The sequence below is a fragment of the Aquarana catesbeiana genome, linkage group LG06 (assembly GCF_042186555.1).
Source record: "Aquarana catesbeiana isolate 2022-GZ linkage group LG06, ASM4218655v1, whole genome shotgun sequence".
Lineage (NCBI taxonomy): Eukaryota > Metazoa > Chordata > Amphibia > Anura > Ranidae > Aquarana > Aquarana catesbeiana.
Genome location: NC_133329.1, coordinates 348774628 through 348797610, shown reverse-complemented (window position 1 = coordinate 348797610; position 22983 = coordinate 348774628). Strand labels below are relative to the sequence as shown.

The 22983-nt window shown below is 41.3% G+C and overlaps 1 protein-coding gene across 4 annotated transcripts in view; it reads left to right on the top strand.

Annotated features, from left to right (window-relative positions):
- The window catches only part of LOC141147039 (sodium channel protein type 2 subunit alpha-like), a 265941-nt gene that overhangs the window by 100109 nt on the left and 142849 nt on the right, over nucleotides 1–22983 (top strand). For 3 of the 4 annotated variants that reach the window (XM_073634017.1, XM_073634014.1, XM_073634015.1), the window contains 2 exons: nucleotides 9149–9240; nucleotides 13300–13497. The exons of the other annotated variant lie outside the window; for it this stretch is intronic. In XM_073634017.1, the coding sequence (XP_073490118.1) occupies nucleotides 9149–9240; nucleotides 13300–13497 (290 nt within the window). The remainder of the gene's footprint in view (nucleotides 1–9148; nucleotides 9241–13299; nucleotides 13498–22983) is intronic. 4 annotated transcript variants of the gene reach the window in all.

Below are 22983 nucleotides of genomic sequence, written 5' to 3'. Positions count from 1 at the left end.
CCTAGTAATCAGGAACAGCAATCTCTGTGTTCTTCCAGTCAGTCCACCCCCCCCCCCCTCCCCCACACAGGTAGAAAACACTTGCAGGGAACACAGTTAACCCTTTCCTCGCTGTAACTTTTGCGCAAACCAATCAATATACTGTACGCTTATTGGGATTTTTTTTTACCAAAAATATGTAGAAGAATACATATTGGCCTAAATTGATGGAGAAATGATACGTTATTTTGGATATGTATTATAGCAGTAAATACAATTTTTTTTTTTTTTTTTGCCAAATTGTCTTTTTTTGTTTATAGCGCAAAAAATAAAAAAATGCAGAGGTGATCAAATACCACCAAAAGAAAGCTCTATTTGTGGCAAAAAAAGGACATCAATTTTATTTGGGTACATCGTCGCACGATTGCGCAATTGTCAGTAATGCAGTGCCGTATCGCAAAAAAATGGCCTGGTCATTAAGGGGGTAAATCCTTCCGGGGCTAAAGTGGTTTCGATTATTTATTTATTTATTTTACATTTAATGGTTTCATTTGCACTGATGAACTGGCACTCACAGATACAAACATTACTTAATCCATGCAGCATAAGTCGTATGTGTACATGATGTCGGATGACAGAAAATGGGAAGCCATGGTAACGTGACTCCCTATTTACTGAACAGACTGTCTTCCTGAGTTCCGCTGTAGCTGCAATCAGCACTGGAGAGGTGATTACTGTAAACTCCGGGAACAGGTGGGAGGAAGGGATTACACTCGCTAGAGAGGCGGCAGCTGTCAAGAATAACTTTTTGTTTGCCAAGTTGTGATATCAGATGAGATAATAATGAGAGTGTGAAGAAATCAATTGCTTCCCTCATCCTTGAACAGCATGGATGGATGAGTCTCCACCGTCGGCTATTGTGCTCAGCAAGTGTGACACCCGTGGTCGCCTCAATAGGATGGAGCTGCAAAACAGTGACTGCATATGATAGGATGCAGTTCATCATAAGATGGGTATACAAGCTGAGTTTTTTCATTCAACTAGTAGGGTGAATGAAAAAAGAACTCTCAGATCCATTCATCCACACAAGCAATGTTGATACAGGTATAAAGAAAAATACAGCGCTAATAAAATAATTAAACCACATGTGCTGTAGTGTCCATCACATAATAAAGTTCAAACATAAACAAAAGTGATCCACTATATTGAATCCTCCACCGTAGTGTCTTTGCCTCCACCAAACGTAAAGAGTGCAAACTCACCAGACCACGTTGCTGTCTAAAATATAGAATAGCAAATCACATTCATTATTGATTGATCCTCTTCTTAATGGACGAGATCCACAAAAGTACTCCACTTGGACATCAAGGGAACAGATCGCTCTCATCCACCAAAAAATGAGCCACCCATACCAGAGAAAGGAAACTCATAGTGCAGTATATATTGGTATAATGATAAAAAACACTCTAAAATCAATCCAATCCACATACATAAAGTGCGTACACATGCAACGTATGAATCCACAACATCTAATGCCGCCAAACCACTTGGTAATGGCGGCTGGACCTCAGGCGTATCAATATAACTTGTATAGTCCACATGTGCAGTTTCACAGAATATACGTGCGGGTAAATAAAACTTACATTTAGTGCAAACTAAGCTAGATTGTTGGCTGGACCTCAGGCATGTAAGGTGTAGCTCAACGTCTGTTTCATGCCACGTGCATCATCAGGAGAAATTAATTACCAGCATGTAACAAACCTGTATATGTAGCCCTCCACAGGATATCAGAAATCCCATTTTCGGGGGCAAATGAAAGATGCAGCGTCATTTCCGGCCCCGGCGCCGGTTTTTGGAGTGCGTGACGTCACGTTCGGTCCGGACGCCATCTCCCTATGGTCCGATGTGTCACTTCCGGTTTCAACGCCATGTTTTTGTAGACCAATGTATTCTATATGATTGAGCAGCATGTCATTAAGAACATGAAAGTGGAGAGAAAAATATCGGTGTCATTTAAAAGAAGACCGAGCAGAAAATATTAGTGTGCACTCGGGCAATATGAGGAATGTTAACAGAGATTGTAAACAATTAGAAGGAAAAATAAACAATATCAATATAAACAGGAAAAATAGAAAAAATATATTATTTGGAAAAAATATTTATTTAAAAATGAAAAAAAATGTATGTAAAAGAAATATGTATATACAATTATATCCATTATAAAAAACTTTATAAAAAATTGTGTGTATAAAAAAATTTAAGAAGTCTGAGATACCGTGTAGGCTTCATATTTACATATACAGTGGGGACAGAAAGTATTCAGACCCCCTTAAATTTTTCACTCGTTGTTATATTGCAGCCATTTGCTAAAATCATTTAAGTTCATTTTTTTTCCTCATTAATGTACACACAGCACCCCATATTGACAGAAAAACACAGAATTGTTCACATGTTTGCAGATTTATTAAAAAAGAAAAACTGAAATATCACATCTTTCCCTCGATTGCAACCAGTCGTCTTGTCCCTGCAGCTGAAAACACCCCCACAGCATGATGCTGCCACCACCATGCTTCACTGTTGGGACTGTATTGAACAAGTGATGAGCAGTGCCTGGTTTTCTCCACACATACCGCTTAGAATTAAGGCCAAAAAGTTCTATCTTGGTCTCATCAGACCAGAGAATCTTATTTCTCACCATCTTGGAGTCCTTCAGGTGTTTTTAGCAAACTCCATGCAGGCTTTCATGTGTCTTGCACTGAGGAGAGGCTTCCGTCGGGCCACTCTGCCATAAAGCCCCGACTGGTGGAGGGCTGCAGTGATGGTTTACTTTCTACAACTTTCTCCCATCTCCCGACTGCATCTCTGGAGCTCAGCCACAGTGATCTTTGGGTTCTTCTTTACCTCTCTCACCAAGGCTCTTCTCCCCCAGTAGCTCAGTTTGGCCGGACGGCCAGCTCTACGAAGAGTTCTGGTTGTCCCAAACGTTTTCCATTTAAGGATTATGAAGGTCACTGTGCTCTTAGGAACCTTAAGTGCAGCAGAAATTTTTTTGTAACCTTGGCCAGATCTGTGCCTTGCCACAATTTTGTCTCTGAGCTCTTCAGGCAGTTCCTTTGACCTCATGATTCTCATTTGCTCTGACATGCACTGTGAGCTGTAAGGTCTTATATAGACAGGTTTGTGGCTTTCCTAATCAAGTCCAATCAGTATAATCAAACACAGCCGGACTCAAATGAAGGTGTAGAACCATCTCAAGGATGATCAGAAGAAATGGACAGCACCTGAGTTAAATATATGAGTGTCACAGCAAAGGGTCTGAATACTTAGAACCATGTGATATTTCAGTTTTTTCCTTTTTTAATAAATCTGCAAAAATGTCAACAATTCTTTGTTTTTCTGTCAATATGGGGTGCTGTGTGTACATTAATGAGGAAAATGTACCTTTAATGATTTTAGAAAATGGCTGCAATATAACAAAGAGTGAAAAAAAAATGTAAGGGGGTCTGAATACTTTCCGTCCCCACTGTACATACATGAGAGTTGTTTACCTACAAAAGAATTATTATTGTCAATCCAATCGTAAGATCAACAAAGCTCTGCCACACAGCAGAGACCAATCTGCTAACAATTTGTTGGAAGTGTGCCCCCTAGAGGGACAGTCAGAAACCACAAGCTATTTCATTAGGGTTGCACACTTTAAAGGCTAAGTTCACTTTTAGTTGCATGCTACACCAGTATTTGGGGAGGAACATGTAAAATGTTACTATACAGCACCTGCTTGCTCCCCCCGTAACAGTGACCAGGAGTTCTTCGCCTCGCACCCACTGTCATGTCAAAAACCATGCACTGTGTGAGCAGCACCCTTGCTGAATAGTTGCAAATCCAAAATCATAAAGAGCAGGCTACTAAAGAATTGATTGTAAGTGTAACCTGTTATTTTGATGAATCATCTTTTGTGCCAACCAGGTCGAGGATAAGATACTAGAGATTCTACATGTAACCTAGCACCAGCCTTTTCCCCTTTTCTGGTGAAATAGGGAATGACCCCTTAACTGCGTGGCAAAGTGTGCTGTCGCCAAGTCAGGGTGAAGATTTCAGAAAACCTCAGTGGTCTGGCCACTAAAAGGACATATGGGCGATATAAAATTTGGATTGCCCCTTAGTTTCAGCTGTAAAGGTTGATTTTAGCAGGATATCACTTTTGTTCACTTAGTTGTTATTGAAAAAGTAACATACTGTAATAAACATACAACCGGTATATGTTGAATGTTTGTACAAAATACAAATGTAGACGACCATTGTACAAAGTAACATAAGTGCTAAAATCTAACATGCTCCACTTGCCGGTGGAGTTAGCAAGGACTGTTGAAACAGGTGATGTTAACCCATCAGGTAGTGAAAATTAACAGACACACATTATTCCTAAGGCTTCGGAAACCAAGAAGAACAGTTGATTGGGAGATATAAACACTTGCCTGTGGTCACCTATAGGTCAGTGAGGATAAGGAAAGATAACAAAAAAGCAAAGCCCCCCCCCCAACCTAGCTGAGGATATCACTTTTCAATGAAACCATTTTGCCAGAGTTGGCTACAGATGTTCTCTGAGACAGAAGGACTTAAAGCTATCTAAAGCTGCCTTTTTCAACCAGGGTGCCCTGAGGTTTCTTCAGGGGTGCCTTGGCAAAATGCCTATAAATTGCCCAAAAATTGTATACAAGCGGGCGTGTGAATGAAGGATGCCTTTTAGTTACACTAAGCCACAGGTTTTCATTGTGCACCATTACAGCCTTCTAGCAGCCAACATCTTAACGACCAATGGCATCATCAGTTGATAAGGAGGATGTCAGCCGCTTGCATAGCATCCTTGTTTGACTCTTCCCTGTTCATCTCCATCAGCACTGGGGTCACATTAGTAGAGTGAGGGAGAGAAGGGTGCCCTGAGACTGTCCATAATTTTTAAAGGGTGCCTCAGGATTATCCATAAATTTTGAAGGGTGCCTTGACTAAAAAAAAGGTTGAGTAACACTGATCTAGAGCAGCTATTCTTAATCAGGCTTTCTCCAAAGATGCTAAGGGTTCCTTGAGCTGTGGCTGGTTGACCTTGCATTTGATGGTGCTTGCATAAGCCCAGGGCCAATACCAAATTTTTGACATGATTGCTATTGTTTCCTATGAGAGGCTGCCCCAATTGTGTCAGTTGTCTGCTCCCCTTCAGCCATCCATAGCCATGAACATACACATTGGTCTGTTTAAAACATTTATGAAAAGAACCTTCCTAAATAACATATTTTGGTGCTCAGATCTTGCCTGTCCACATCTTATTTCTATAAGGAACTTATATTACAAGCATTGTGCTCTGCCACTAAACAGAAGGCACTCTATACATGTTTAATGAGCATATGTTCCGGAGAGGCACATGACCCTGTGTTTTGATAAATTTACTCCACAGGAAGTGCAAAATTCAGCAGGTGCTCCAACACAAAATTGCTTGGCTGATAAGTCTTCAGTATAAAGCAGCTTATTATCTAAAGAATATAGAAGGATTGAAAGAGTAAAACTCTCTCTAAAAAAAAATGGCAGAATTTGTGGGCATATCATGAGACGATAATTGTAACAAATGTATCTTTATTACAAAAATGTTAAAATGACATATAAGAAACAACAACACCCTATTACCTGACAAGGTCAATAGATACCCAATAGAACAGACATGGAGGTATGTATCCTTTCACTAGGTAGATGAAAAGTCTATGATAGATGCAACAAGCAATATGTATATATATCTCAGGGTGTTAGGTCCATAAGCTCCTCCATGCTTGCTTGTCAACGCGTTTCACATTTCAATGGCTTCCTCAGGACGTCCTGGGTAGGTGCTGATATAAAACTAAAAATTATACAAAAAAGAGAAAATATAAGTATCTACAGTGTTAGACATTTATATATGCACAAAAGTATTAAGCAATTACCGTATTTATCGGCGTATAACACGCACCCCAATTTAGGAGGGAATTTTAAGGAAAAAAAAACTTTTAGGAGGGAAGTTGAAGGGAAAAAAACTTACATTTAAATGCCCATCATTGCAGCCTTCTCAGTGCAGCCTTGCCCCAGTGCAGCCATGTCAGTGCAGCCTTCCCCAGTGCAGCCATGTCAGTGCAGCCTTCCCCAGTGCAGCCATGTCAGTGCAGCCTTCCCCAGTGCAGCCTTGTCAGTGCAGCCATGTCAGTGCAGCCTTCCCCAGTGCAGCCTTGTCAGTGCAGCCATGTCAGTGCAGCCTTGTCAGTGCAGCCTTCCCCAGTGCAGCCTTGTCAGTGCAGCCATGTCAGTGCAGCCATGTCAGTGCAGCCTTCCCCAGTGCAGCCTTCCCCAGTGCAGCCTTGTCAGTGCAGCCTTCCCCAGTGCAGCCTTCCCCAGTGCAGCCTTCCCCAGTGCAGCCTTTCCCCAGTGCAGCCTTCGATCAACGGTCCCTGCTTCCTGGGCTTCAAAATCGCCGACCGCGATTTGAAAATGGCGCCGCCGGCGCCGAAATACACAGAGCCGGTCCTCGGCTCTTTCCGGCGGCTCTCGTTTACTTTCGGCTCCACTCGTAGTCCCGAGCGGAGCTATCCGAGTAGGTTCGGATAGCTCCGCTCGGGACTACGAGTGAAACCGAAAGTAAACGAGAGCCGCCGGAAAGAGCCGAGGACCGGCTCTGTGTATTTCGGCGCCGGCGGCGCCATTTTCAAATCGCGGTCGGCGATTTTGAAATTTTGACAGCTCGGGATCGCAGGATATCGGCGTATAACACGCACCCGCGACTTTCCCCTGATTTTAAGGGGAAAAAAGTGCGTGTTATACGCCGATAAATATATATATGTATATGCACCTTGAAAAATTATGTACGTGAACAAATAAAACAAACAAAACACGAAATATATGCTTGCCTGGTAGGCCTTGAAACCAGGTAAAGGATGACACCCCATTCAGGCAAGCATTTATGTGGTGTTTTTCTTGTTTTATTTGTTCACGTACATCATCTTTTAAGATGCATATACATATATATATATATATATATATATATATATATATATATATATATATATATATATATATATATATATATATATAATTGCTTAATACTTTTGTGCATATACAAATGTCTAACACTGTAGATACTTATATTTTCTCTTTTTTGTATAATTTTATATCTGCACCTACCCAGTATGCGAAATTGAATTGTGGAACATATACATATACATACTGTTTATTGCATCTGTCATGGACTTTTCATCTACCTGGACTTTTCTCAACAACTTACGTCCCATCTCCTTACTCTCCTTCTCCTCCAAACTTCTTGAAAGACTGGTTTACAACCGACTAAGCGACCATCTGACCATAAATAAACTTCTTAATCCCCTTCAGTCCGGTTTTCGCCCTCAACACTCCACGGAAACTGCTCTCCTTAAACTCTCAAATGACCTACTAATGGCTAAAACCAGTGGACACTATTCCGTACTACTTCTCCTGGATCTCTCTGCTGCCTTTGACACAGTGGACCACCCCCTCCTCCTCAAAAAACTCCACTCCTTTGGTCTCCGTGACTGTACTCTTCGCTGGTTCTCATCCTACCTATCCCACCGCTCCTTCAGTGTCACTTACAACTCTACTTCCTCCTCTCCTCTTCCTTTCTCTGTTTGGGTCCCCCAAGGTTCTGTTCTTGGACCTCTCCTTTTCTCAATCTACACCACCTCCTTGGGTCAGTTGATTGCCTCCCACGGCTTTAAATATCATCTCTACGCTGATGACACCCAAATCTATCTCTCCACCCCCCAGCTCTCTCCATCTGTCTCCTCACGCATTACCAACTTACTAGCAGACATATCAGCCTGGATGTCACATCACTTCCTCAAACTCAACCTATCCAAAACCGAGCTCATGATATTTCCTCCCTCAGGTGCCACTTCCCCTGATTTCTCTGTCAATATCAACGGCTCAACTATCAACCCATCTCCCCACGCCAAGGTCCTAGGTGTAATCCTCGACTCTGAACTAACCTTTCGACCCCACATTCTATCACTATCCAAAACTTGCCGCCTCAATCTCCGCAACACCTCCAAGATACGCCCCTTCCTAACCAATGTCACCACAAAGCTTCTAATCCACTCCCTGGTCATCTCCCGCCTCGACTACTGCAACTCCCTCCTCATTGGTTTACCTCTAAATAGGCTATCCCCACTTCAGTCCACCATGAACGCTGCTGCCAGGCTCATCCACCTCACAAACCGCTCAGCATCTGCTACACCCCTCTGCCAATCCCTCCATTGGCTGCCACTCAGTCACCGAATTAAATTCAAGATACTAACTATAACTTACAAAGCCATCCACAACCTGTCCCCCAGCTACATCTCTAACCTAGTCACAAAATACCAACCTAATCGTTCTCTTCGCTCCTCCCAAGACCTCCTGCTCTCAAACTCCCTTGTCACCTCATCCCATGCTCGCCTTCAGGACTTCTCCAGAGCCTCCCCCATCCTCTGGAATGCTCTACCCCAATCCGTCCGATTTTCTCCTACTTTATCCACTTTCAGACGATCCCTGAAAACTCATCTCTTCAGAGAAGCCTATCTGGCCCCCACCTAACAACTGTACATTTATCTTCTCAATCAGCACATCACCCACAGTTATTACCTCTTGTATCTCTTGACCTTCTCTCTTAGATTTTAAGCTCTAAGGAGCAGGGCCCTCTGATTACTACTGTATTAAAGTGTATTGTATTTGTACTGTCTACCCTCAAGTTGTAAAGCGCTATGTAAACTTATGGCGCTATATAAATCCTGTATAATAATAATAATAATAATAATAATCTACATAGTGAAAGGATATATACCTCCATGTCTGTTCTTTGGGTATCTGTTGACCTTGTCAAGCAATAGGGTGTTGTTAATTGTTATATGTCATTTTAACATTTTTGTAATAAAGATACATTTTTTATAATTATCGCCTCATGATATGCCCACAAAGTCTGCCTTTTTTTAGAGAGTTTTACTCTTTCATTCCTTCTGTATACCTATTGGATGTTGGCATAGTGGGGGTCCTCCCTTTCTATTATCTAAAGAAGATGAATGTAATTACTTGTAGAGGGGATAATCCGAAAAATAAATAATTTTACTGTAAATCATTTTTAATATTACAGGTATGTAACAGAATTTGTAAACCTAGGCAATGTTTCAGCTCTGCGAACTTTCAGAGTATTAAGAGCTCTGAAAACTATTTCTGTAATTCCAGGTAAGGAGTCATTGGTGTTAGGTGTCGGACCCCCTTGTGCACATTGTGTCCGTCTTTGTGCTTGTGTGTGAACTCCCTTTCTGCAAATATGTGACAGAGTTTGTGGACCCAGGCAGTTTTTCTGAATTTCTCAGAGAATTGATTTCTCCTAAAGAAAACCCTAAGTTGAGGTCAGGATGAGAAGGCTGCGATGACAGCTGCATTACTCTGACCAACAGACCACACACTGGTACCAGGACAATCAACCTAAACCTATTTTGATCCATTGTAATTGCAGTTACTGCTTTGGAACTAGTATGGATTCCATCAGATGGGGATGACGGTTTCCATCAGCCTTCTCTTACTTAAGGTTTTGCTTAATGCCAAGGGTTGCAGGATAGAAATTTGCTCTGTGTATGGCCTGCCTAAGTGTAGGGGATTATGCCGAAGCTAAATTCAAGTAAAATTCAGTTAATTTTTTTTTTTTTTAATAAATACATAAATAAATTACCTTTTTTGAAACATCAGCCTGCTAAAACTACAGGAGGGGGTGGAGACAAGACCAGACCTGCACAAGGAGAGAGAGCAGCAGTGACCGGTCTCTATTGCAGGGAGCTCTTGCACAGAGACAAAGTTCACACTGGATTACTACACAGATCTGAAAGAAACACACATAGCACATCAAGATTTATATTTAGGCAAGATTTGTTTATGCTGGTGTTCAGCTTTAAATTATATTGTAATGGGACCATTGTAATGGGACCATCCAATAGTTGGCATATTTGTTGAAAATGGGGGGGGGGGGGGGGGGAGTGGGGTGATTTCGCTACTGGAGCCCCCAAGAAGTAGGACTTTGATAGGTAACTCTCAGGCCTGGCAGACCTGTAACTGAAATACCACTGATTAGTACTGTATTAATCAGTTGCTGGCACTTATATGGCATTAATATCTAATATTAGACATTTTTTAAGCAACTACCTGATGGTCATCCCAAACTCTGTCATATTCTGTAGCTTTTTGGTGGGCTTAATAGATCTCGGCTTGTAAAATACTGTAAAATACTGTAGCTATTTGTGAATAAACATTTTTCTTTGTATGTGGGTAATGTAATTATTCATAGTTAGCATTACTTCTCATAGTAGACGTTGTTGTTTTCTAGAAATAAGAACTGACTTTTGTTTAGAGCACATAAAAAAAAAAAAAAACATCGTTAGAGAGAGATTTGTGAAGGCTGCCATTGCTTAACCATGCCTTCTGAAAATTCTAGTTACCTGGCTGTCATACTGATGCATTAGTGTTTCCTAATACATTTCATTTTGGTTAGGGTCTGTGACTAAAGTATGGATGCCAGATACAACCAGTAAACTAGCATTTTTTGGGAGGGGGAGAACAGTGGCCACCATCATACTTCTCTAATAACGAGTTCACTCTAAACTATAATTTAGAAGGTCTTTTGTTAAATGACCCGGTGAGTCAGGAACAGCTCCTATGTGAAACCGTTTTTTAAAAGACAACCAGCATCCTGACTGTCTTCTGATAAATTAAAGAAATGTGACAAGACTTGAGGAGGACTATGATATCACCAAAATATGTGAGTCAGCAGAGATAGAAGCAACAGGCGCAGGTCGTGTGTTGGTTTTTAAGCAGTGCAGTACAATGAAATAAGGGCTCACTTACACCATGTTCATTTTCAATGAAGTGTCATTTTGTGATGTTTCAATAAAGTACAAAAAAAAAAAAGAGAAAAAAGATAACAGTGTGATACATTGTAATGCTGCACTGCACCGCCCCTACACAACGTACACCAGTGTGCACAGGCTAGTGTGAACAAGCCCTAAACCGGCCATAGATTGGTAGTTTTCCTTTATTCAGATTCCTACAGCCATCAAACAAAGACATTGTATTCTGACAGTGGGATGCAGCTGTCAGAATACACTGATCAGTGGCTGCAGCCACTTATTGACAAAAATAAACTTGTTTTCTGACTTTTGTCAAACAGGGACGGCCACATGCTGGTCAAATTTTAGCTTGTCCCTGCTGTACTGGCCCAATTTTGACCCGTTTTTGGCCACCTTACAACTTCTTATGGCTAGCAACTTGGGCCTTAAACACACCACGCATTTCTCCCTGGTGCATGAGGTCCTGACATTTTTGTGCAGATAGAAGGCACAGGTGCACTGTCCAGCCCTGCTGCCAGCAGCCTGTAAAACACTGAGGGTCTGAAAGCTGCTGTGGCTGGATGATCCACCAAGTGGTACCAACGTTTGGGAAGTGACAGCGCAGACTTCATGCGTTCCAGCTATTCATCCTTGGGCATGTACTGTTAGTACCACTGGGTGCACTGTTTATTGGCAGCAACTTTCAGCTTCTCATGAAACTCTACAGGTTGCCGGCAGTGGGGCTGGACTGTATACCTGCTCAAAGGCACCCGGCTCGCATGCATTGGGGCTTAACACCCAGTATGCATAAGGCCTTGAAGGTTGAAGGTACTCTGCATTCAAACAATACAAATTTGCACATAAACCTACTCAGCGCAAACAGACTGCCACCTGAATGAATCTAATAATTATGACATTCTGTATTGTTCTTTAAACCCCCATGGATGACAGCAGGGCTGTACTGCCCTAGGCACACCCTTTTGTAAAAGCTCCTCACATCATATCTTGCAATTATTTTTGCAAAATGTGATGTTGTAAGCTAAAGGTCTGCTTTATATTAAAATATACATATAGCCATTTTTGTTGGTATTGGTAAAGTAGGAAATAGTTAAAACCCCTGGTTTTCTGGTGGCAATATTTCCTAAAGGTAATTTGTGGGTTTTGTCTGTCCACCTTGTTGTATTCCTGCAACTGCTGTGTTTGCCTGTGTACAATCTCATTTACGTAGCTTGAAAGCCTACCTAAACAATATTTTTAATATACTGTAAGTCTAGGTTCACACCTATGCGGCTGCATTTGATGCGTTTTTCAGGCATGTTTTTTAGTGCATTTTTTGTTTTTAAACCAGCGTTTTTCATGCATTTTTGCATGCAGTTTTCATGCATTTTGCATTTTACATTTTTTTTCTCTTTAAACACACTGTAAAACACACTGTATAAAGCTGGTTTCTAAGGAGGGGGCCACCGCGTCCCTAACTGATGAGTCATCAGCTGTCAGCGCTGAAAGCTTCATTTAAAAAAAAAAATTGCTGGCAAAAAAATTTGCGGAAAAAATGGCGTGGGAGTTCCCCCCCCCCCCTCCCAGGTACATACCAGGCCCTTCGTGTCTAGTATGGACTCGGAGGGAACCCCTACACCAAAATAAAAAATGGCGTCGTGTCCACCCAAAATCCATACCAGATCCTTATCAGAGCATGCCGCCTGGCAGGTCAGGAAAGGGAGGGGACGAGCGAGCACCCCCCCTCCTGAACCATACCAGGCCGCATGCCCTCAACATGGGGGGGTGCTTTGGGGCAGGGGGGCTCTGCGCCCCCCCACCCCAAAGCACCTTGCCCCAATTTGGATGAGGACAAGGGCCTCTTCCTGACAACCCTTGCCCGGTGGATGTCAGGGTCTGCGGGTGGGGGGCTTATCAGACCTCCCAGATCCTGATAACTGAAGCTGATAACTCTTTGGTTTACTAAGGACACGGAGGTCAGCTTCCCGGCCCCTTGCTTAGCAACCAGCTATATACAGTAGTAAAATAAAAAACACAAAACACATCAAAGATGCACCACTTGCATTTCTGCTGCAGCTCCATTGAAGTCTATTAGCCGCAAATCGTAGGAAAAAAGACCCTGACCTTTTCCAAAAAGGCAAAACGCATAGATGTGAACTAGTACCATAGGAAACCATGTTAAATGGACTGTAGTGCGTTTCTGCAAACTGCAAAACGCACTAAAAATGCATAGGTGTGAACGTAGGGTGAATCAACCAGAGAGGACCTTCTCTACATTAATTATACAATCAGATTGTAATTGTGCATTCAGCTTTAGAGATAAAAGATGCCAATGGGTAATTTAGCACCACGGGATCTTCTAAAAACTGAACTATCACTTCTGGGTGTTCCATAGGATCGTGACTTATTTGAGCTTCCTTTCTAGGCCTGAAGACCATTGTGGGTGCCCTGATTCAGTCGGTTAAGAAGCTTTCAGATGTGATGATTCTCACAGTGTTTTGTCTGAGTGTGTTTGCGCTGATTGGACTGCAGCTATTCATGGGACACCTACGGAATAAATGCATGCACCTGCCATCAGAGTTACCTCCTAATATAAGCCTTGAAGAATATGCAAAAGATGAAAGTAAGTTTGAAACTTGAAGTTTTAACACAATACATAAAATATTCATTAGGTAGTCTGAGAAAGAGGAGCCCCCTATTAGCAACTAAAAGTTTACAATCTTCCAGACTCTTTAAGTTGTTAGGGTAAAAGTGCCATAAAGTGCACCCATTTTTTTCTGCCTAGCTCTGGCTGGCTAAGAAATGATTTAGGAGTGTTATGCTCTATTGCATGTGCATGTACTATTTTATGTTAAAGAACAAAAGTTGTATTTTATGATTACTGGCCTTTAACAGTGATGCAGAATGTTGTTTTAAAATGAGAAGCCGTTGAAACTCCTTAAAATGTATGTAAAGTCAAAACCTTTTTTTAGTTTTGGGTTAAAGCGGCTCTTCAGTCATTTTTTCAACTTTCCATCTATTAAATCTTCTGCTCTTGTTGTTTTAACATTGGACAGTAAAACATTTTTTTTTCTGCCAGTAAATACCTTATACAGCCCACTTCCTCTTTCTTGTCTGGTCCTTAGCCTAGGCTTATGACATCATGCACAGCTCTCTCACTCTTGTGAGAGGTTGACAGGAAGGAAGGGGGGGGGGGGGGGGGTGAGTCATAAGAGGGCCAATGAGAGCTGTAGAGCTGGAGGTGTGCCTCTGTGTAAATCAAGGAAGTGAACAGGCAGCAGCTTCAGCTGCCCACAGTTAAAATGGCTGCAGCCAGACTTAGTGGAGGAAGTTTTCTGCAGCATATTTGGCAAGTATAGAATCACAGTATATATAAAATAATATGCAAAGTGGTTGGAGGGAAGCTTCTGAATGGCAAAGATGTTTTTATTACAAATTATGTGAGCAGACTACAGTTCCTCTTTGAGTGGGGAAGGGCTTAAAACCCTGTCAAGTTTTTTTTTCTGCTGTCTCTGTTCCATTGGAGAGATTTCCTGTTCCGGAGGTACATCTGGAAGTTAGAGAAGTTCCCTCGAGAACGAGTTCTCTTCTTACCTGTATAAAGCTGTCACCGGAAAAGATGTTAGATTTTTTTCTGTAACAGTGGTCACCAGAACAAATAGAGGGGTCTGTCTCCCTATTGGCGCATTGAAAGCAATAACATCTCGACACAAGGTCTAACCCTTCCTCATTCTACCAAAACCAAAAAAGTTGCCCTTACATACACTGTATTAGTCTTATAGGTCATAAGTACTACTTTATAGAAGCCATGTCATGGTTCCTATAGGTTACTAATTTTGAGAGACCCCTGTTTATGCAATAGTTTTGTATGTGAATGTTGCTACAAGGTCATATCCTGCATTATGAAGCCTTCTTTATGAAGAAGTGTGTGTATATGGGAAGGGGGGGGGGGGTTGACCTCATCATTTGGCTTTAAAATAACCATGGCAGTTGGTTGGAACTGGTAGCCTTGTTTGTTGCTGGAGTTGCCAAGAGCTATAAATCTTAAATGCAATGAGTCCATTGAACACAAAGACCATTAAAGGGAATGTCCAGTGGAGAAGGGTGAAATCCCAGTTGGCGAAAGTTACCCTCACTACCCGCTGACAACATTTTGCCAGGAAGTGAGGAAACCACAGAAAACTCAATTTTTTCAAGGAAAAAAAAGACAATTAAAAAGTATGTCCAGCCAAAACAATTTTGTATAGAGTGGGGAAGGGTAGAACGTGTTCAGGTTCCAGTTTGCTATTCAAGAATCTGTTAGGACCTGTGTAAACAGGCTTTTTTTACCTAGATGCAGGTCAAATGCAGATCAGAAGGAGATTACCTACCAGTCAATGAACTCAGAAGCATCTCAAACTGATACCATCTCACAAGCTCAAAGCCCGCTGACACAGATTTCCCCTCACTTCCTATCCTGCTGACCATGTTTTACCAGACAGGAAATTAAGTTAGTAGAGTACAGGAAGGCTAGAACCTTTCAAAATGGAAAAAAAACACAACACTTTTTGGCTTTACATTTTAAGTATTAGGGTCCATTCAGAATATGTATAGTAACTGGCGTTTTTCTGCTTGCGATCAATGCCAGTAACGGCAAGGGCACATAGAAAACTTGTTTTTTTATTTGCCTTGTTCACCCTACAATGAACACTCCCCAAGAACTTCGAATGGCACTGCAAGTCACCGTACAGCACAATGCATTACAGTGCAGAGACTTGAATGGAGTTTAACTTTGTACACTTTCAACAATGTTAAAAAACGGACAGGAAAAATGGGCACCGGCCCATTTTAGCTTAAAACTAGTGTTGACAGGCTCATAAGCTCCTGTAATATTCTGCCTTAGTATTACTGATCTTTTATTTATCACTCTTTATTTAACAAATGTACATTCAGATATTAATGCCTCAAAAACAATTATAGAGGTCAACATAAGCCATTTCAAAGGCAATAAAACATAATAGACAAAACAGAGATCCTTCCTGTCCATAGAGTGTAAAGTTGACCTTCAGGGTCAGAGCATACATCTGTATTCATCCCATCTGTATTTTTTTAACAAAATAACACATAAAAAAAGATAGACAAAAGGAAACAAGCGAGGAGAATTGTGGGGGGGAAGAAAAAAAGGGGGGTGGGAGAGGGGGATTGAGAAGGGAGAGGGTAAAGGGAAATCTCAATACCCTGAGTGCACGATCAATGCATATTCCTTTGACCAGGGGAAGAGGGTCCAATAGAACCATTTACGACTTCTCCTCTTTGCCTCAAAGCGAGGCTATCAATGCTAAGATGCTTTCCATTGAGTGAATTTCCCGAGCAGCATTCAACAATTTTTTTAGCATTTCCTTGAGAGGTCAGAGTGGTGCAGTAAGTACTTGGCTGGGTCTTCCCCTAAGTCGAAATCCATCAGATGTTTGATAGTCTCCCTGACTTGAGACCGATAGTTGGCTAGCTTTCTACAAGACCAGAAGACATAGAGGACAGTACCTTCCTCCTCTTTGCAGCACCAGAAAATGTGCATTGCTTCTGGGTAGAGCTTCCCCGACTGGGCCGGGACTCTATACCAATGGGTGAGGGTGAGCATTTTATAGCCCAACTCTTGGTATTTGCTTGCAATGGAGGAATTGTGAGCAAAGTTAATTAATATGGTCCCGTTGTTCCGCCGAGAACTCCCTTCCCATTTAAGTAGATACGGAGGTACAAAAGATTAATCTGGTCGGCTTAGTAATTTGTAAGTAGCTGAGACCACATGGGATGTGGGGTCTGGGACCAGACAGAGATCCTCAAAGGAAGTATTAGAGCAAATGTTAATCCCTTGATGGGACAGGGTAGTAAAAAAAGATAAGCTGTTGTTGCTGCCAGTCCTCTAAGGGTGGTGAAAACAGCGCTTGTATGGTTGATATACCTTTTATCTTCCGACCAGACATGAAATTGTGAAGTCGAAAAATGCCTAGATAAGCTTAACTTGTTTAAATATCACGTCTGTTAACCCTGGTATAAAAGAAGGGTTAACAATTACTGGATAGAATCGAGAGAGGGCAAAGTCTGAACTGCTGGCAGCCTTGCACCGTTGCAAAGCCCCTAGAGTAGCTCCTATAAGAGGACGTATTACTGATCTTGACACATTTTATGTCACACTTTTGTTGCTATATAAGTGGGTCAGTCTCGCTTTTTAGCGAATGGAGACCATCGAGTTAAAAAATAAAAATAGCCAATTTGTATATCCAGTAATTCCCTTGCAGATAAGCCTATAACAAATAAATTGCACTTTGGTTCCAGATAGATGAGTGATGTTAATCTACGATGTCTTTCAAGCCCGAAGCTGTACTGGTAGCCATTATTAGATTACACTGTACAATGCTGTGCTCTCCATGCTGCTCGGAAACAAATTGTTTCATTGCTGTTCATCTGTAGACTGAGCTAAATGACGTACATTAGTTCATGCTTGTCTCCTCCCGAGACAGGCCATCGATCAGCCCGCGTTGTAGCGGTGCACTCTATGCCAGGACCACCAGACATTCTGCAACTGAGCCATGGTGTGCATTCTAATAAACATACACACATAAAAAACAAGAGCATACACACAAACAAAAACTGCATGCTCCCAGCTGATTACAGCACAATCACAGCCCTAAGCAGACATATTTGTTAAGGGCATGTCATTTGCTAGTCCTTGGCCAGACATTGACTGCTTTGTATCTTTCAAGCTGTTTTGTAAATGAGACTAAGCACAGCAAAATAAGTAGGCCACCAAGAATTTGATCAACGGGATGCACCAAAAAAAGTGATTTGAGAGCATATCGTTCATATTTGCCCATTGCCTAAGAACACCCATACACTTTGAGATTTTTAAAGTGACTAATGAATATGCACCTGTTCTTGAACTGGGTAATTTCAGCAAAGTGTTACGTGATCCTGTTGCTTTCATCTGTACGAACAAAGGCTGGGTTCACCTAAATACTTTTGCAGGGGCTGATATATACAATATATGTCGGCAATGAATGGTCGCATTTATAGAGGCATCAGTGGTCTGTTAAAGAGGTTGTAACTCTGGAAGCTGTGTTCAAACTAAGTCGGGAATAGGGCAAAGGACTAGTCACCAATATTGCCTGTGGTCTCCCTGCAGTTGATCTTTTCACCACTATTGATTTATATGCCTTGTTCTGCATGGTCTCAGTGTGGGAGTTCCTGCTTGGTAGACGAGTAGAGTTTTGCTTCCTTAACTGTGAGCACCACAGTAGTGACCTCTCCAAACCTGATGAAAGGCAAGACTGACAGTCACAGACGGCAGAGCCTTAGATTTTACACAGCAGATATACTGTACATTTTTGAGGTTGTAGGCACATGAGTGCTTACGCTCACTCACATACCAAGATGTGCTGTTTTATTTTTATTTTTTTAGGAGGAATTCAAGGAATTGGATACATTTTTAAAGACCTATTCAGTCACAATTAAAACAATTTGAGAGCCATTAAGAGAGGTCAGAATTTCATTTCATGCTACATGTAGAGGAAGAGTCTTACTTTGGCTTATGCATACCCCCTCAACTTTCTGAGATGAGAATGAGGGACACGTATTAGCAAAAGTATGTAGGCATAGGACACACCCTGCCACACCCCCTTAAAAGGAGAATTATACAAAAAAATATTGGTTAAACCCACAATTGCTTCTTTTTTTTTTTAACCACTACTATTCCATTATATTGGCTTTTACGTTTACAAAGGCAGCAATTTAGAAATTGGATGAAAGGTTTAGTACTGTAAAACACTTTTTAATAGACAAATAGTGCATTTTATATACAACTATACAGATCAGACCAGAATGAGGCACACATTATGGGTAAGAACGGACAAAGGTACTTTCTTTTACATAAGGGACAGTCCCTCAAAATCGGGGACAGTTGGGAGCTATGGCTATATTTACATATGCTGCTCAAAACACATTAGGAACTAAATTAGGCATACTAAAATTGACAGTACTTTCAGTTTCTATGAGGCTCTACCTTCAGATTTTGAGCACTTTATTCAGATTGAACTGCCCCTTTTGCTAAATTTAGCATGCTCTATTTTTTGCATTTGACACATCAATACAGTAAATGTGAATACAGAATATCTACAGAAACACATTTTGTGTTTGACTTTAATTTCATATGCGTTTTTTCTTATCTGACCTGTAAAGTCTCTTTCAGTAGCATACTGTATTAAAAAAAATCAAGATGCACAGTGGACATGATGAAATGCCATTTAAACACGTTGATGTGATAAAGCACACAAGGAGGCACTGTAGATTTGCATTATTAATACAATCACATTTATGAAGTTTGTTCATACAGTATGTTATGATCCACTGCATTTTTGATTGAGAGTGTATATCATAAAAAATTTATCAGCACTCAAAATGCAAAAAACTCACTATTCAGGAATTTAATGAGTTACTTGAAAATTATTCATCACGGGTAAAAAAAATTCTCTCCCCTCCTCTTTAAAGTGAATGGATTTGCATAGTCAAATGACCATGAGAACAATGATGACAGTATCATAGCTACAATATATGTCAATAGTTTGTGAACGCCTGATCATCATACAGTACCTATATGAACTTGATGCTCACCCCACCCCCTTTCTTCTCACTTCCATTCTTCTGAAAATGCTTTCCATAAGATATTGAAGTGTGTTTGTGAAAATTTGTGACCATTAATCTAAAAAGGGAATTTTTGAGCCCAGGCACTGATGTTAACTAGACAACAGCATTTGGGTTCACTCCAAAAGTGTTCAGTAGTTTTGAGGTCAGGGCTGTATATGTGCTTCTTGAGTTCCTGCACACCAAGCTCATTAAACCATGTTCTTCTGGACATGGCTCTACTCATGGGGGCATAGTCCTAATGAACAAAAAAAAGGGCTTTCCATAAAGTGTTGCTACAATGTTGGAAGTACACAATTATCTAAAATGTCTTTGTATGCTGTAGTATTAAGGGTAATGTGTAGGGGTGTCAACATTCTTTAAGCTGTATAGTAACTGCAATGTCTAGATGTCCATGGAATTTTGGAGGTTCACTGGTGATTACTCGGGAAGAAAAGAGATGCCTTTGTCCTCACGGTTGCAGGTTGAAAATGGGGCTATCGATCTTGTCCTGTTAAAAAAAAAAAAACATAATTGATGCAAGGCTAAAGAAAGTAGCTAGATAAATGGACAAACATGCTTCTGTAGGCCAAGGTCTCTCATGGGCTGTAGTGTTGTAGAATAAGTATGCACTCATTTTAAACGGGCCATCCTTGTACAATTGCTCACACTGATGACATCTCTCATCAATAACTGCCTGTCAGGTTAGAAAATATGTTCTTTATTTGTCAGAAACTAGCTGTGTGGGATTTTTTTCGTACATGGAAATGACCAATTTGTTACAGAGAACTGCTGGTCATGTCTAGGGGGTTCAGAATCTCCTGGGGTCAAAGGATCAGATAAGAGAAAATCCTGGGCACAGCAGGAACAGAGATCTGAGCACAGTGCAGACACAGAAAAGCAGGTACAGGGTCAGGGTAGACATGCAGGAGTGTATGTCCAACTGATATAAAGTGGCAGAGACCGGTACATTGGGTCTTAGCCAGAGCCGTTGAAGAATTAGATGTACTTTTACTACAGGAAAACTCCAAGTATGGAACTCCTGATTGCCTAGCTGGGCAAATGCAGACATATAGACAGGAACAGAGTGCTACCTACACAGGTGGGATCAGGACAAGACAGACTGCTTAACTCATTAAGAGTTAAATATGCCATGTATTATCGATGTACCAAAAAATATACCTTATTTAATGTATGACTCAGACTATGTTTACACTAGCAGCAGAAGGTGATGCTCCTCTAAAAAGTGATTGTTTTTCAGAGGCATTTGACAAGGAAGCGAGGAGGCGATAAGTCACCTTCTCACTGCCTGGTTTAACCCAGTAAATGCCTCACCACCAGGCCCCAACCATGTGCATTGCGCGAGGTTTCAGGGCAACCCTATGCGCTTGAATGGGTCATGTTCAGCAGACAATACTCAGGGGGGATCACTTTTGCTGTGGCATGTGAACACCCCTATCCACTGCCTTTTGCAGCTTAATGTGGTTATAATTGTTTGATTTTTTTTCCCCTTAAAGTAGAACTATAGACAAAACTTTTTTTTTTTCAATTTGGATAGAGTAAGGGAGGGCTATAACCTCTGTCAGATTTTTTTTTTCACCATCTGTGCCCCATTATCGAGGTTTTCCTTCACTTCCTGTCCCATAGCCAAACAGGAAGTGAGAGGAAATCACTGCAAATTAAGGGAATCCCTTGGGGACACTCGGGTCACCAGAACTAGTGTCACCATTGGAAGATTTTCCCTTTATTACTTTTCTGGGGACAACCCAAAATTTGGGAATTTCTTTTATTTTCACTATCAATGATAATAGTAAACAGGACAAATAGAGAGGGTGGATCTCCCTAATGGGGACACAGACAGCTATAAAAACTGACAGGTGTTCCAATCCCTCTCCATTTTATCCAAAACTAAAAAAAAAAGCTCTGCCTTTAGTTATACTTTAAAATTCTGTAAAAAAAACCACATCATACTTACATGCTCTGGTTTTGCACAGAGCAGCCCCAATTCTCCTCTTCTTGGGTCCCCCACGGCACTTTTGGCCCCTCCCCCCCTGCCAAGTGCCCCCATAGCAAGCTGCTTGCTCTAGGGGCACGTTTGCGTGCCCGCTCGCAAGCCGCCTTTTTGTGTCTATGGGACACACAGAGCATGGCTTAGTCCCACCCTCACTCCCTCCTCACTGGCTGTGTCTCAGTCAAGAGGAGAGAGAGACCCGGGAGAGGCTCTGCTCTCGTGCCCATCACTGGATCGGGCTCGGGTAAGTATTGGGGAAGCTGCAGGCACTGAAGGTGTATGAGGGTAAAAAACAATGACCCTTTAAAAGCACTTACAGGCAGATGGGTTGGGGGGGGGCAGTAAAAATGTGGCTCAACACAAGTATAAACAAGCCCCTAAAATTTTCTAGTATTTGGCACCTAATTTATTTTTCTTTATTTGTTATTTCCGTTTTTTTCACAGGCTGCAACACTGCACCCAAATCCATGAAGACATACTAAGGCTAGGTTCATGCTGTTGTGGGTGCAGGACAGCGTGTAAATCACACGCTGTCCCACACCTGGAAGCGCCCATAGCTAAAACCCCCCCTCCCACTGCCTTCCGCCGCTCGCTCTGGCTCTACCGTTCCATCTGGAGACCCGAGCGACCAGCCGGCATGTCCGGTGGCTGGCCAGAGTCCTGAACAAAGCTGGAATCGGCTTCGATCGGGTCTCGGATATGGTAACCCGGAAACGTCGTCATGACATTACTCCCGGTTTACTGGAAACTTAAAGGCGCCAGAAAATTTCAGGTATTCAAAAACGCTGATCTTGGCACTTTGAATGCTTTCAAGTGCAAAGGAGGGATCTGGGGTCTTATAGACCCCAGATCCCTTCGTAAAGAGTACCTGTCATGTGCCTATTGCTGTCCCAATGGATGTTTACCTTTCTTGGGACAGCATTAAAAGTGATTAAAAGGAAAAAATAAAATAAAAATTAAAGCAACAGTGTAAAAAAAAAAATTATATAAAAAAAATTATATATCTACTGTATATCTAGATATATATCTATATCTATATCTATATATATATATATATATATATATATATATATATATATATATATATATATATGGATATATATATTATATATAATATATAATATATAAATGAATAATAAAAAAAATTAAAGTGCCCCAAAGGAGAATGCGTGCGTCGGTCCCTGAAGTATCACCACGAATGTCAGATCATAGGCAGTAATTCTAGCCCTAGGACTCCTCTGTGCATCCAACGTGGTAACCTGTAAAGGCTTTTAAAGCGTTGGATAGTAAAATTTACGTTTGTCGCCGTTGTGCGGGCGTATGCACAATTTTAAAGCGTAACATGTTTGGCATCTATTTACTCAGTGTGACATCATCTTTTATATTTTACAAAAAAATGGGTTAATTATTGTGTGTTTTGGCATTAAAATGAAAAAAAAGTGTATT